Raw genomic sequence first — 17,007 nt, forward strand, 5'->3', positions numbered from 1 at the left:
TTGGAAGTTGCGGAAAAGTTCGCATTGTCCAGCATCGTGGAACTGCTTGCAGAACTTGCATCGCTTGTTACAGTAGTGGGCGGAGTGACTCATGCCACCGCACACCGCGCATGGTCCGTACTGTGGGCGTCGGTTGTCGCGGTTGAAGTCACGTCGACCGCGTTGGTCCTGATTGAACCCACGGTCACTACTTCGGCGATCTTGATTGAAGCCCTTCTCGCGATCAGGCGTGTTTCCACGCGGTTGACGGTTGTCCGAACGTGCGTAGGTGCCTTCAGCAGCTGCACGGCGCTCGTTTTCGTTTGCAGCAGCGAGGTATCGGTCGTTTTCATCCAATGAGAAATCGCCATCCGTATTATCGGGCTGAAAGTCGTTGTACTCATCTTGGACATTGTCGTAAGCGTTCGGATCTTCGTTTGAATACTCGTTGCCTCCTTGAGCAGCTTCACGACCTTCTAATTCAGCTAGTAGGTCGTCCACCGTAGCTTCAATGAGTGTCACTCTTGGTTTGTTGCGGTTGTCATCGCGGCGACGGTCATCACGCCGGTTGTTGCGGGCGTACCCATCGTCGCGTCGCGTATCACGACTCTTAGAGTATCGGTACTCACTGTCACGCTTGGCCATTCTCTCCTTGCCCTTGAGAACATCTTCGACGATCTCTTCGAGCTCGTGAATGTCGGCGACTCGAGCGTGGTAGAGACGCTCCGCTAGTTTGTCATCGTCGCATGTTGCCAGGAACTGCTGTACGTGTTCTTTCGCGTCGCGACCACTCTTCTCAAAGTGTAGACGGGTGGTCCGAGCGTAGCCGTTCAGCCTGTTTATGTAGTCGCACAGATGTTCATTTCGTTCCCGCTTGGAGGAGTAGTAACGCGACAGTGCCGTCTGCGTGAGCTGCGAGCAGTAGTAGCGGATGAACGCAACGCTCAGCAGCTTCCACTTGCGCTTCGTCTTCTTCGGAAGTTGACGGAACCAATGAATGGCTCCGTCCCGGAGACTTAGCTCAAATGGAATGCACAATTTATCGGCATCTGTGTGGGTTCCAGTCATTTCATAGACGAACCCATGGAGCCACTGCATACAGTTCTCGCTCTTGTTGCGAGAGCCTGAGAACGGCGTGATGCGATCCAGCGGTCGGTGCGAAGCCATTTCAATCCTCGGTGTTGGGTCCACGTCGTTCAGCGTCGCTAGCTCATTCATCTGACGCATCAACTCGAGTTGAGGATCTTCCTCCTCGAATGTACGCACCAAAATGTCATCGTCACTGGACGAACCATCGCTGTCGACTTGACGACGTCCGGCACCACCTTTGGGAGCTCGCGCACCGCCTCGGCGACCGAACGAACCCTCGTTACTTGCGTAAATACGTTGCATACGGCTCTCCGAACGTGGCGTAACCATGTGCGAGTCTCGAAAGTACGGTGAAGCTTCGGTAGTGCCAAAGGCACCACGCTCAGCTCCACGCTTGGTCGGAGGAGTACGAACGAGTCGTTGGGGCGTCGGCGGCAGTGGAATCTTAGACGGATCTTCATCTTGAATCATCGGTCGACTCACAGGCTGCTTTCCGGCATTGATGCCAACGGCGCCAAACGCCTTCCGAAGCTTCTTCTTCCATTTCTGGAGAGCAGCTCCGGCTTCATGTGGACTCCAATCCTGGAGCGACATCGTTGATGGGTACGTCTCGTTCTCGAACCCCAGCGACAACAGTAGCGAAACTGAATCCTCGGCAACTTGACTAGTCGAAACCGAGCTGACTGGGTATTGAAGTTCCTGCGCAAGCGCAGGCCAGTCGGCCTTTTTCTTGGGGATGGGCTTGAACAGCTGCATCCACTCATCATTCTGCATCAGCGCTTGTACGCGGTCGAAAACGCGCTTGGCGGCTGGTGTATCACCGTTGATAGGTGGGCGAGGTGCCTTCAGCAGTGCTGAATGCTTTGCACTCGCCACCGAAGGTTTAAAACCCTCGGTCCCATCGTCATAATCATCATAGGCCGGTTCCGGTCCCGCAACATCATCGAGCTCGTCGGCGAGGTTCCTCGAAAGGGACTTGGTCGCCCCGCTCAGCCCCGATGATAGCGTGGCCGTCTCCGGCGTCGCTGCGCCTGGCTCTGGAGCCGGCGTCTTATTAATGTAATCTTTATAATCGTGGGCGTCAGGACCGATGTCCGCTTCGTCGTCGAAGCTCACTGAAAGCTCGGTGGCGGCTGCAAAGCGCGCAGCCGGGCTTGAACTCTCGTTGCGAGCCCCGCCAAACTTGGCAGGCGTAACTGGTACCGTCGGTTGTCCTTTCGCCATGTTTCTTGTCTTTTTCTTGTTCTTCTTCTCTTGGTAGCTCGTAAACTGGAAGGCCATACAAACAGTTCACAATGGTCACAATCTATTCCCGGGTCGCGGCACCAGTTGTGGTGTTGGAAATCCCACGTGAACTCTAGCTACAGATGTAGTTAGGATGTTCCCACAACAATACGTCTACTAGGATAGTAAACGATCGTTCGGGCGGACCTGAAGACCCCAGTTCTGCCCTTGCACCGGGACAAACTGGACCTTGTAAACTACTTATATAGGCCAACCAGTAAAATAAGAACACGCTACTAGCACGAGCAAAGCTAGCAGGTGTTTTGAATCCTCGTGGTCCCAACAGCGGAAGGGTACCAGGCACGGGTAAGCCTTTTACGAGATCACCGAGTGTTCAACACTCGGCTGGAAGAAATAAAAGGGAGGCAATTCAAGCACTCCCAGTCGTGCAAATAGGCAACAATAAGCCGTCACGTAAAACCTCCCGATAATAATCGGCCAATACACAAAGTCTCTTGGCCTTGCCGGATGAACCCTCGCTACAGAGCTTCGAGTTCACCGACAGGCATAACACACTCAAACAAGCTTGACCTGACGCTTACCTTGAAGCCGGACGTCGCTCTGTGTGCTTGAGTGGAAATTCTGTTCTGTATTTAAGCTTACCCTTTCGGGTCTATTCCTAATAAGAAGTCCTAATCAAGTATACAAATATCAAGTGAACAATGATCCGTTATGGATCTTCTTGCATGCCAAGCGTCGTCTGCACCATCGCATGAGCATCTTTAACGGTCCGCGCCCTGTCCCAGACGGTAAACGTGTCTTCTAAAGGTCGCTGAGTATTCCGCGAACTCATCCCAACCGCCACTGAGGGTTCGTACCGTAGATGGTCCGCTGAATGCGAATCCGGCCAGTCCATTATTAATAATAAGGACAGCCTGGATTCAGTGACATAGGGCCGTATCCGATACTTGTTGAAAACTCGGAGGTGACGCCGTCGAGTCCCTGCACCTTGGCGTCTCCGTACATCACCCGACCGAGGGTTCGTCGCTTGAACAACTTGGGCGGTGTCACGTCTTTGTCGACGGGTGATAATCCGCAACTACGGAGAAATCACTACACCACACCGCCATATATCTTTTTAAAGACCGAGTCGGTCGTTTATGTGATATTTGGCAGGCACCCAATGGTTAAAAACTAAAAACCTGCACAATAATACTGTGAAATTAAGCAATAAACAATAAAGCTTTGAGATTGTAGTGACACTATAAAAGAATCAAAACAGTCTTGGGGAACTGCATAATTCTATTGTAAAACAAAAGCAAAGTTTGTGCATGCAAAACGAAAAGACAAATAAATGAAAATGACTTTGTCAGGGTGAAATCGAAAGGCAAGATAAATATATTAAAGCCTCTGTCGTACAAGTGATATGAACCAAACCAAGGAATACGACTTTGTTGCATGAACAACCTTGACTAAGTAGTACATTTATTTCTCACTGAAGAATAACACTTTAATAAAACCCGGAAACGACCCGAGAAGTCAAAAGGGCGAAATATGCTCCAGAAATGCAAGCCTAGTATGAGCCTAAATAGTTAGTAAGATGTGCTCCTACTCACGAGGTTGCGTTGATGCTGTCGATCCAAGCAGAGTTGCTCAGCTGCTTTACAAAGGGAAAAGCCCGGCGACTAAATTCATTTGCCAAAACCAGGCAACAGCTATTGTAAACCATGACACGAAATAGCATTTAAGCGGTTAGATCGGGCTTTACAAACTGGGAGCCACTGGATTCTAACCAGTCTGTTATTTTTGAAAGTAAGCCAAAACGTTTTCTTCATCTATAATTACAAAGAAGTTGAAAAGTAGAAAAATAATATTTACCAACGGTGAACACGTTTTCTTCTAAAGTTATAAGGTTTTTTTTAATAGCCACACATCGCAAAATCAAAAATAAAACAAAAAGTAGGCAGAAGTGTAAAATTAGACATGAACAATTTACCGAAAAGCTGAATAACAAAGCTACACACGTCGGTCAATGTGGAAGGCTGTTTAAGTATGCTATATCGAAGCCCCCCCTCCATATTTTATGCAAAACTATGCATCGACGTTCAAATCTGTATCCTCTAACGAGAGGATCGGCTTAGGTTCCTTCAACACTTCAAAGTAATCATGCTAAACGATGATTAGTCCCAATACTTAGTCGATTTTTGTTTTACCGGTTTCCCCCTGTCCTAAGCGAACGGCCGTGTGCGCAGCTTGTTGTAGGTTCTGGGTTGCTACACAAAATTAGTAGCTAAAAATTAAGATTTAGGTAAAGTCACTGATACTTAAGTTGTTTATTTTAGCCAATAAAAAAGTGGACACGGCGGAATTCGAACCCGCGTCCAGTATTCTCGTGATCAAATCAACTGCCACATCCAGCAGCTTACCGGAATAGTTTGTTGAGCATCCGAGGTGACGGTCCCGGCCTACTTCAACGACTCGCAGCATCAGGCGACTAAAGATGCTGGAGCTATTGCTGGTTTGAACGTGCTGCGTATCATTAATGAGCCGACGGCTGCTGCGATCGCCTATGGGCTCGACGAGAAAGGAGGCGAGAACAACGTGCTGATCTTCGATCTCGGAGGCGGCACGTTCGACGTCTCACTGCTAACTATTGAAGACGGGATCTTTGAGGTCAAGGCGACGGCGGGTGACACGCACTTGGGCGGTGGGGACTTCGACAACCGTATGGTCGAGTTCTTCGTGACCGAGGTCAAGCGTAAGCACCGCAAGGATATGACGTCGAACTAGCGAGCTCTGCATCGTCTTCGTACGGCGTGCGAACGCACCAAGCGGACGCTGTCCACTTCGGCGCAGGCGTACATCGAGATCGACTCGCTGTTTGACGGCGTGGACTTCAACTCGACCATCACGCGCGCGCGGTTCGAAGACTTGTGCAGCGATTATTTCCGCAAGACCATGGATCCTGTTGCGCAGGTTTTACGAGACTCTAAACTGTCCAAGAACCAGGGGAACGAGATCGTCCTGGTCGGAGGCTCGACGCGCATCCCGAAGGTGCAGCAGTTGCTGAAGGATTTCTTCAACGGGAAGGAGCTGTTCAAGTCCGTCAACCCGGACGAAGCCGTCGCGTACGGCGCCACCGTGCAGGCTGCGATTCTGAGTGGCAACGAGTCGTCTTCGAAGCTGCAGGACCTGTTGCTACTGGACGTCGCGCCGTTGTCGCTGGGCCTGGAGACAGCCGGTAGCGTCATGACTAAGCTCATCTTCGTCAGCAGCCACTCCGAGTGCCTTAAACTTCAGCATTTGCGAGGTGACAGGACAGAATTTATCCACAAGACGATAGCACTCTTAGTCTCACTGGAAAGTATCGTTCCTTGTCCACTACACCGAAGATTCTTGTGATGGCCATGTCCACCTTCGCAAACGGCTTGTATCGGCGCTGCCTGCTTTTTCCACTTCGATATCTGTTTTTGCTTGCGTTTTCTGTCTGAGCTAGATAAGGGCGGAAAGAAGTGAGCTATTGCTTCATTCACAGTATGCTTAGATTCCAGAAATTGTAGTATGGTACGCTTGTGAACATAGTCTACAGCAATACGAGTAAACCTCTTTGGCCTTCTGCCTGTTCCAGATGAGCGTGGCCTCCCCATGGTGTGTTCGGCATGTGACAAAGCCAAATGTGTGGCAGGAACAGTCTCATAATTAACTGGTTGTGAGAGTATTTTTTAGCTGTGGACATAATTCTTAAATGAAGAAATGTGATTGGCTAAAATAAAAATTCGCTTAGGACAAAACTTCGCTTAGGACAGGGGTATCTCCATCACTGATACCTTTTATCCATGTCATGTTAATTACGTAATGATTTCATTTTCAGAAAGTTATTTTCAGAAATCGTTTAAACATCACTGACTCACTCCCTTCGCCCAAACCCGAACACGCACAACTAATTGCCGAGGTCACAGCAACAGAAGACGACATTGCTGCGCTTCTGAGGCGTCGCTACTGAATTTGGGCTGTAAGCAACAAATGCTTCAGCGAGGGTATGAAATAAAGCGCCAAATAATTGCAGAATACCTCATTTTGAAAGCGGTTCAACGAAAACAAAAACCATTTACCAAATACTCATCGGTGGCTGGGTCTACGAATAACCGACACCGGTGGAGGTACTGCATATAGCGCTTAAGTAGTAACTACTTCGAAGTAGCGTTCGTCAAACACCAACTGCATTGTTGAGAAACCTGTTTGTAACGGTTTTTACCATTTTACTAATTTTATACCCCCCCCGGTTTAATTGCGCGATTGTTACCTGAGCACATACTAACCCTAGTGATACAGAATATTATACGTAAATTCGTTCCGTGTTAATGTTGCCTAGGAAGCGTAATCAAGAAGCCGCTCATTATTGAACATTATTAAGGACAAAGGCATCGAGGTGGCATCCGCAGTAGTGGTGATAAGCTAGCGCAAGCTTTGGGCCCTTTGTATAACTATCAGAGGACCGTAATATTTTTATTTCGTCACTTGTCAGCGCCACCTTATCCAGAACACTCAACAAGTGGTCCAATGGCGATTCTTGTTGCTTTCGCTTGGACACACTTGTCTTGGCTGAACATGCTGCAACAGCTCGTAACTTCTATATCGGTGAAGAAATCTTCATCTCTCTCGGCTGCACTTTGGGCGATCCATTGACTGCTTGCCTGTCCCAACAGTCATGTAAAATATTACTATTATCAACATCTCTGTATTACTAGTACTACTAATATTTCACTTTTATTTTTTTCAAAACGAACACATAAAATCAACTGTCCTACCAGCGCCTCTACTTTACAGATGTCTAGATGTAGGCAACCTCCTGTTTAAACTCAGGCCCTTGCTGTATCCTAACATGATAAGGACCTCTGTCGCGGTCTTCCTCTAATCTGGGTCGTGAGTATCTTGGGCCGACGTAGGAGGTAGTAGTATTAGCGACACTACTTGGGATAGTTATGTAAGAGTTGATATATTCTTGTGTTGCTTGTTAGAAGGATCTCTACGACTGACTTCCTCATTTCACCTCGCTAAGAGTTATTAGAGCTTCTTACCTTTTAGCAGATCCCTCGTGCGTGGCGGTCCAGCTCCAGTTCCCGCCACGGCCAGCTGCTCCACGACCTCACACTTGGAACGTCACTGTCTTGGCCGCAGGTCCCGCTTGCTTGAACGTGGTCCGGAGAGTCTGGAGTGAGTAGACCTTCTGCAGGCAGTCAGCCATCATCGTTAATCCACCGTCTAACTGTACACCGTGATAATTCCCCCCGACTGACGCTCGGTGTCCTCGCCGTGCCACATCGCCCGGAGCCTGTCGCACGGTGTTTTCCACAGTCAGATCTGGAACATTCCCACGTGACGTTCCACTTGCATTTGGATTCACGTTCCTTACTCCAGACGCCGTTCCTTCGGCTTGCATACCTCGCAGTCGCTCCACGCTAGCTCTCTCTCTTTCCTCACGACGCTCTATACGACCAGCCAGTCCTTCCCACGTGCGTCTCACCGCCTTATCATTCTGGTCTACAGCGCTCGACCGGAGCCCTCCATAATATCGCATCATGTAGCTGTAGCAACCGACAACTAACACGGCCAAATTCCAGTAGCAACAGCCAAATTCAAACTCCAGGTAGACGTCCACGATCAACACAACCAGCGTCACTCCCATCCAGCCACACAACACTCCTTCGACGCTCTCGTACACCAGGCGGGGCAGGCAGATTATGATTGACAGTAGTAGTGACGTCAGCAAGTAGCTTCCAGCGATAAAGTCTCCAACTCTATCCACAACAGCTACCACAGCTTCGCTAGTGGTGCGAGCGTACCGGCAGGACGTTCCCCATAGCAAAAGACTCGCATCGGGAGCGTACAGGCAGCACGAATGGTGGAACGCCTGAACCACTTAAGGCACATAGGACCAGTAATCCCGAAGCGGGACTCGTAGTCCTGAACACCGCGATATGCTCCAAGAACAGTAGCTTCACTAGCGCGCATGCGTACTCCGGAGGTGGCACTGCTGCGGCATGGGCATTTCGAGCAGCCACCAGGTAACGATCGCAGCAAGTGTACCAGAAGAAGTAGATGGCACGCACGTTCTCGATCGTTCCGTCGAGGAACGCCCACGACACGTTCCGAAGAGGCGTCCATGCAATCCAGATCACAATCTCCATCGCAGCGCTGCCGACGACCCTCATCTTGTCCGCCACTTCGATCTCCATAGCCCAGTTTGCCGGCTCCGCCCATTTTGGAAACGCTCCCAACATCGCCATCAATTGTCAAGTGACATCGTCACAACAGCAGCTCCCCCAGACCGTTAGCCGTTAGGAAGGTTCTGCAACCGACACCTTGTCTGCCCGAGTCACGAAGCATGATTGCGTCCCTCGATCAGCGCCACGTCCCAACTGTCAACCCTTCTCGCGTACCCCTTGGCAGCCATCAAGTAAAAGCGTTCAGTTTTCGAGTTTCTCTCATTTCGCACTCCGCCCCGCCATGTCCACGCAGCTTTCCGCCGCCGAGCTGAGGCGCTTCCGGGCATTTTTCGACGCCGCCCTCGACTATGAAGAGCAGGGCACCCCGGGGGACACTGCGCGAGCCTTCCAGCAGCAGTTTTGGACCGAGCTGCGCGCGCACCTGGGCGCTAACAGCATGTCGTCGGGTCTCCAGTTCTTGGACCAGCTCGTTAAGGACATCCTGAATGGTCAGACCGACGCTTCGTTGCAAGGAACCGTCGTGGCCCTCACCGCGCCGTCAGACTCCGCTCCCTCTTCAGGCTCCGCTACTGCGTCGACAACGTCGTCGAGCAAGCAGTCGAAGTCGCCTTTTAAGAAGACACCCAAGTCGCCTAAGTCGCCAGCGCGAGACAAACGTAAGTCCAGCGGTGATGACTCTACTTCCAAGTCGTCCGCGAAGAAGGCTCGCGTCGTCAACAAGCCCAAGAAGTCGCACGTTCCATCCAACGAGTTTGGTCATCTTCTCGACGTGAGCCGCTCTGCTCCAGCTCCCGTTCGTCGGGCGATTGCTGCCATCTTGGCGAAGGCAGAGGCCCTTGGTAAGAAGCCCTGGTGCCTCGCGTATCCTTGGACCGGACGTCCCATGTGGTACGATCCAATCAAGTTCAGTCAAGTTTACCGCGCACACTGCCGTTTCTGGATGACCCATCGCCGTGCTTTCTGGGAGTGGGCCCTACATGCTCCTCTTGCCTCGGCCGCGGCCATGACTCAGCGTCGTAAGCTAAAGATGCGCGCCATTCAAGCCCGCTGGGCCTTCACCAGCCTTTGCTTAGAGACATGGGACTTATATGCCTTCCTCGAGATGTTGGAGAAGCGCCCTGAGATGTATTGGCTCGAGGGCCAGCCCGGCAGAGCCACACGCGATGGCCGCCCATACAACGGACCCATTGCCGAGGACCTAGCGACCCTGAAGCAGAAGGACAAGGAGCGTTACGACGCCACGCTCGAGAACGCGCTGGACCCGTCGAATATCGACACTTACGGGTACCCCAGCATGCGCTCTCTGTTTGAGTCTACGGACGCGCTGAATCCAGCCGCAGACGAGAAGAGCCGGCTCTCCCTCGCTGCCCTGGCGCGAGTTCGCCGCGACACCATGTCAAGCACGAAACCAAACGTAACTTTGGCTGGTGAGAAGAACGAGGAACCGTGGTAGACGCTCGTAAACAACCACGCCGTCAAGCTGACCCAAGATGACATTATGACCCAGATCATCGCGGGAACGTACGAAGTCCCAACAGTCCGTCCACCGTCCAGTACGGAACGTCGTCGCGACGAGCTGTCCAAGTTTGAAGATGAAGGCGAGGACGAAGAGAAGGAAGCTGCGGCCGACGACGACGACGCTTCAGATAACGACGACGAGGAGTCCGAAGCCGACGAAGACGAAGACGAGCAGGAAAAGGAGGAATTCGTCGAGCAGGAGGACGGCGACGAGGAAAGCGAGAAGGACGAAGATGAGGACGACCAGAAGAAGGGCGCCAAGTAGCCCCGAGATCCTTCTGTCTTTTGCGCTGTAGCCGCTCGTAGCTCTCGTTCCTTTTAAACCGTAACGTTCCGTCGTTTCTCGTTGTCGTGCCTTGTTCCTTTTCCATCGGCTCTTCGTTTCTATCGTCAACGAATCGCTCTTAAAACGCTTCTTCTCGTTCCAAATCAACGCATCCGAACTCCCTCGGACTCGAAACTATCGCTTCATAAACTTCCTCACTATCCAAACTGATGCTTCACAAACTCCTTCACGTTCCCAACTGATGCTTTACAAACTCCTTCACGTTCCATCCCGACACACTCAGGCTTGGTATGCTCGTGACGTTCTCAAAATACCCAACTCCGTAAAACCCAAAGAACAACCCATGGTCGTTCCAATTTAGGAAATATGTACACGTCACTCAGTGTTCTGAGACCCAGGGAGTCCCAAACACCCTCATGCAGTCCCACTACTGCACGCATTCTAACCGGCTCCCGTTGCCAGCTAGAACAACACCTCAGCATCGTCGACATCAGCATTGGCTTCGATCAATCTGACGTTCCGACGCAACTCCGACAGACCTCTCTTCTTCCGATCTGCGTCCTCAAAGGCACGTATCATCGTTCCAAACTCCGGTGCCAACGCCGCTCGAGACAACCTGAACGTCTCAAACGTGGCGGTGAGTACGAGATACTGCGACCCACGCTTTTCGACTCTCTTCGCGATCACGTCCACTATCGGCGACGACACTCCCGAGAACGCAGTTTCTTCTTCGCCGATAGAGAGACGTTCCACAAAGCTCGTCGACGGCAAGTCCTCGACGTCCAATGGACCTGTGCTATCCTCATCCTCTTCTTCTTCGACTCTGTCAGGCTTCTCGTCTGCGTAGGGTCGACTCCAGCGTCCTTGAAAGCGCTTCAGACGGTTGACGTTTACCGTGACGACCTTGTTCGGGTGCGTCGGAATCGCGATCCTGTAGGCGTTCTCCCCGACTTGGCCAACAACACGGTAGGGACCGTGCCAGGAGAACGCCAGCTTCTTCGTCCTGCGTTCCCCCACTCGGGCTCTAAAGTACTGGTACACCCAGACAGCGTCTCCTTCTGCATATGTCACCTTCTCTTGGTTGTTTAACCTCTGCTCGTGTCGATCCTGAGCCTTGAGTAGTTGTGGTCCACAAGACGACGCGAGTCACGCAACGAGCGATACAATTTCCGGTGGTACGTCGCAACTTCGTTACTCTTCCAGTCCCTTCCCGTGTTTAGGAACGCCAAGTCGATAGGTAGCACAGGATCACGTCCGTACAGACTAAAGAACGGGGTGCCGCCGAGGCATTCGTGATATGCCGTCCGGTACGCAAATAGTACCCTTGGCAGGTACACGTCCTAATCCGTCTGCGTCTCGTTCAAACACATACGTAGCATACCCATCAACGTTCCGTTGAAACGTTCCACCAGACCTTGTGTCTGCGGGTGGTACGCCGCTCCGAACAACTTCTTAATCCCCAACGTCTGATAAGTGACTTTGCCAGATTGGACGTGAAGTTGGACCCACGATCACTTAGCAGACGTTCCGGTACTCCATGTCGGCAGATAACGCCCTCTATCATTGCGTTCACAAACGAGATCGTGTCCAACGAAGCGACCTCAAATGCCTCGACCCATCTTGTGAAATAGTCCACAAACACCAGGGTGTACTTGTTTCCACGAAGAGTGACGACCAATGGTCCAATTGCGTTGACTACGAGTAGCAAGAACGGGCCAGATAAGTCCTGAACTGGCATCCGTTGCATCAGTTCAGCTCTCCAAGGTCTATGTCCCTTTCCTCCACTGCAGATAGAACATTCACGCACGTACTCGATCACGTCCTTCCTCCACCTATGTCAATACGCGTGGCGTCTCACCTTGTCCGTAGTCTTCCATCTCCCTAAGTGAGCAGAAAAGATGTCTGCGTGACAATAATGCAGGACCGTCTCAATGAACGGTAACGGGACAGTTGGAACGCACACAGTTCTGGCTGGACCGGCACGTGCTAGAACTCCGTTTCGAATCAGGCAGTGTGGAGACATCTTCAGGACACTCACTCTCAGTTGCCAAGGCTCCATCTTTTAGGAACGCCCTCAGCGCTCGCATCCAGGGCACACGTTTTTGCTCAGCCACGAACTTGTCATAGTCCAGCCCAAACACGTCAATCGGTGATGAGTTCGCATGTAGAGCTCTCCCTTGCGAGTCTTCCTCCTGATCCGCTTGCGTGAGAGGCTCGACAGCTACGGACGCATCCTTTGTCTGTTGGTTACTTCTCTCAGTCTCTCCGTTAGGATCCGTAGTCTCGGCAGGCTCCCCGACTGGGATTGGAGCGTCGGTGGCGTTCCTACCCAGCGTTCCGTTTTAGGCTTGCGTTCCCGATTGAGTCTGCGCCTCGTCCGAAGGCGGCACTTGTAAGCCAGGAGTCTCTTCCCCACTGTCGTTGAGAAGGTCCGCCTTTCTGATCGCGCTAACAATACCAGCATCCGGTCGATGATACAGCCTCGACAAACCATCAGCGTGTCCCATCGACGCTCCCGGCTTGGGGTATATCTTAAACCGTAGCTGCGACAGCTCCATGGCCCATCGTGCCAACTTGGCATTAGACGTTCTTGTTGTCTCGCCGAAGATCCACGTGAGAGCTTGATGGTCTGTGTACAGATCACATTCTGCGTGACTCAGATAACACCGGAGCTTGCGTGCCGACCACACGATTCCCCAGCACTCAATTTATGTCGTTCCACTTGTCTTGTTAGCCCAGTTCCGCTGTGATCCAACCAGCATCTTACTCGCGTACGCGATCGCCCTGTCTCTCTTGTCGACCTCTTGCATCAGACATGCTCCCACCGCTAAGTGTGACGAATCTACATAGAGCTTAAACCTCTTCTTGAAGTCTGGATACACCAGTATCGATGGTTTCACTAGTACTCGTTGTAGCTGTCGGAACGCGCCCTCGCAGTCGTCGCTCCATCTGAAATCGACGTCCTTCTGCTTCAAGCGTTCCAGCGGCGCGGAGATCGCAGCGAATCCCGGTATGTAGCGTCGAAAGTAGCTTGTCAGACCCAGGAATGCTCTAACTGTGTGCAAGTCATGCGGCTTCTCGATGTTCATCACGCTTTCGCCTTCTCAGCGTTCGGTAGTATTCCAGTCGGAGTCACGGTATGCCCTAGGAACGCCACTTGGTCACGTCCCCAATGGCACTTCTTCATCTTTAACTTGAACCCTGCCGCTCGGAAACGTTCCAGGACCTGTCGTACCCGAATCAAATGTGTCGGGAAGTCGTTTCTGAAGACAACACAGTCGTCTAAGTAGACGAGACACGTCCTCCACTTGAGATCAACGAGCACGTTCTCCATCAGACGCTCAAATGCAGGCACAGCGTTACACAAACCAAACGGCATGCCCAAACACTGGTAGAGGCCAAATTTGCTTGTGAAAGCCGTCTTCTCCACGCTGTCGAGATCCATTGGAACGTTCCAATATCTTGAAGCGATGTCCATAGTGGAGAAAAGCTTCGCGTTCCCCAGAACGTCCAGGATGTCGTCGATCAAAGGCATTGGGTAACTCTCCTTCACGGTCACTGCGTTTAGTTTCCGATAATCGATGCAGAATCTTACGCCACCATCAGGCTTCCGTATCATCAGCACAGGACTGGCCCACGGGCTTGTCGATGGTCTAATTGGTCCGAGATCCAGGTACTCTTGAAGTTTTGCTTCCATGACATCTCCTTCAGCTTTCGACACTCTGTACGGAGACTGTTTAATCGGCGCGTGATCTCCGATGTCAATACTGAATCGTAGCAGGTCCGTCCTCTCAGGCTTCTTTGAAGTTTCGTCGAATAAGTCTCTCAGGTCCTTCAACATCTTCGCGAAGAGACCCCTCTGTTCTGCTCCGAGTGACGAGTCTTCGAAGTCCACTTCGAAGTCGTCTTCCTCGCTGTCGTCCATTGCGGCACTCATCTCAGCCTCGATCGTTCATACTTCAGCCGTCACGTTCCCTTTCACCATACTCAGCACTGCGTTTACGTTCTTCGTTGTTTCATCTGACTTAGAGGCTCTAGTTGCGAATGCCGACTTGGGAACGATGGTTACTGCAGCGACGTACGCGCCAGACTTGATCTTAACCTCTTCCGCGGAAGCATTACACACCTCGACCAACACCGTTCCATCCGTCACGGTACACAACGTCCTCGCGACTCTCAAAGACTCGTCCGTTCGAGGAACGCCCTGGACTAGCACAACTGAGTGGTCCTTCATCGTTCCGCGAACGCTCAATCTCATTAAGGCCTGCCGTCCGGGCTCCAAACGCACCGTCGACGATATCGTAGCCGCGTGGGTTTCTTCGACCCTTGTCGCACCCAACGGGATCACGTCTCCCGTCTCCTTCAGTTTCATCGACTGCTCCTCGAGGTCAATCACCGCGCGGAACGCCCTTAGCGAGTCCGTTCCGACGTTGCATCCGCAAACAAGTGAACAGTCACGACGAAAGGAAGCGTCTTCTCCAGCGTTCCAAGCGTGACGGGCAAGTCGATAACCCCACTAACGCGAATCTTGTGCCCCGAGACACTATCCAAGCCCCCAGTCTAAGGTCGTAGAGGTTCGGAGGCTCGTCCGAGACGCTTCAGCACGCGTTTGTCGACAAGACTGGCGACCGCACCTGTATCAGCCAGCATTGGGGACGGGCAGCAATCGATAAAGCCGTCCGACAGCGCTTGCACACCCCCAACGCTGCAGATGACTCGCTTGCCATCCGGCACGACACTTTCACCGTCGTCGAAGACGTCATCGCCGCTCACTCGCGCAGCCCAGGGTTTCTCCGCGGCTTAGGAGCTCTTCTCACGTTTAGAAAATAAACCTCGGGATCCTCTTCTCCTACTTTGGGATCTCCGTTCTTGATAGTCGCACCGAAAGTCACCCTCTTCCTGGAACTTGTCCCAACGGTCGCAGCCACTATTTTTGACGTTTTGTCCCGTCTGTCGCACAACTTGTCGCGAATAACGGAAGCTTCTGTCCCGAAATAGTCCCGTGCCCAGACCAACGTTCGATTTTGGAACGTCTCAGCCAGCGTTCCACCCACTTCAACGAGGTATTCTCGGAAAGAGACTTCGTCAAATTGAGCTCCGTCCTCTTTGTCGAGCAAAGGTGGGATGTCGTCATCAGCATCCCCGTTTTTCTCGCTCTCAGGAACGTCGGATTGACGGTCCTTCTTGGCGATCTGCTCTTGTTTGAGGAGTTCGTACACTCTGCTACGAATTATGGAACGCCATCGAAATGGTAACGTTCCTTTTTCCTCCGCAGGGAGTTCCGAGATTGGCACGACGTCCTCTTCGAGTCCAACACAAACGTTCTGCACGAACTCATTCTCCCGCGCGTCCCCCGACATCTCCGTACTACGCTTACGCTCGTCCTCGTCCGTCGTAACGGAACCAACGAACGTCGTCGACTTCTCTTCCGTTCCTCCGACATCCTTGAAGTCCCGATTGGCACGCTTCGCTTCAGTCGACGTCTCTAGCGTGTGAGCGTACCAGTCCAGCCAATACTCTGGCGTTCCGAGATCTCTAGATGAGACCTCCCGGGTACGTTCCAACACGTCCTCCAGTATCCCAAGCTCGCTTTCCGCGAGTGTCGGCTTCCCTTGTTCATCCGCGTTCCGCTTGGCACGTAGCAGCACCTCTTCTTCGTTCATCGGGAACAATCGTTCCTCCGGTTCCTTCTTGTACTGTACCAGTCCTCACCCAATCCGTCAGTATACCATACAAATAGCGGTTGGGTAATGGGGGTATATAATATTGTATAATCAAAGTCACTTGCTCTTCTGCTGCTTCTTTTGTTCGGTGTACTTGGCGTTTCGGGTGGTCAGCTTGCGAGGGCGGCTGCGCCTCCTTTTCTTCTTGGGGTACCAGTCAGGACCCATCTTGACGTTTGCCAGGCTTTCCTTGCGGCACACTTCGGCCGAATCAGGCGGTGGGGGCTTTTCCTCCAGGAACTTAACCGCTTTTGGGCCGTTCTCGCAGGCAATACAACCCCGCACGATGTCCCGCCCGCTGATTGTACGGAACGCGTAACCGTACTGCAGCTTCCCGTAGCAGGCGCAGCGTCCATCGTAGACCGCAGCGGATGCAGCATTAGCAGGTCAATATTGGGCTTGCACGTAGGCCTCGCCATGTTAAATAGGGAACAAACTATACTTATCTGCGTAAAAATATTAGGTATTCTATCGGATATTTAGTGCTGGGTGTATATTATTAAACGAAATATAAAATTGCGTATTATTAGTATGTGATAAACATAATATTGTTTTACCAATAAAATAGGTAAACATATTAGCCAATATGCGACCATTTAGTGCTGCTACTCATTAACAAACAAAGATATTTATATTCAAAAGTTTCCGATTGCTTATTTTCATTTAAAAAAAAATGTAGTTTTAGGCGATAACATTGACTTTAAACACTACCACGTAGGCACCATGCGCGCATGCAGGGCAGTGTCCGGGTGCAGCTAGCGCAAAGGTCGTGAAGCCTCCTTTAACAATACTACTAATAGTATTGTAATAATAATACTATCGTCTCTACTTCGAAAAGTGTGTGGAAAATAACATCGTGTGTGGAAAATAACATCGCCGAGCTCTTAGAAAATAAAGTTATTACTGTGCCCGATTTGCAATACATACGACATCCAATCGGTGTGTTTCATGTGCGGCAGAA

At 51.5% G+C, this 17,007-nt stretch overlaps 1 protein-coding gene across 1 annotated transcript; it reads left to right on the plus strand.

Annotated features, from left to right (window-relative positions):
• Positions 1-3,846: 3,846 nt before the first annotated feature.
• Positions 3,847-6,041, plus strand: PITG_05721 (hsp70-like protein; the record flags this gene model as incomplete). The annotated part of the gene is made up of 5 exons (XM_002997937.1): positions 3,847-3,868; positions 4,219-4,251; positions 4,736-5,050; positions 5,087-5,602; positions 6,019-6,041. 5 exons carry the CDS (start codon positions 3,847-3,849, stop codon positions 6,039-6,041), a joined length of 909 nt encoding a protein of 302 aa, XP_002997983.1.
• Positions 6,042-17,007: the final 10,966 nt, after the last annotated feature.

The sequence above is a fragment of the Phytophthora infestans genome, genomic scaffold (assembly GCF_000142945.1).
Source record: "Phytophthora infestans T30-4 supercont1.9 genomic scaffold, whole genome shotgun sequence".
NCBI lineage: Eukaryota > Oomycota > Peronosporomycetes > Peronosporales > Peronosporaceae > Phytophthora > Phytophthora infestans.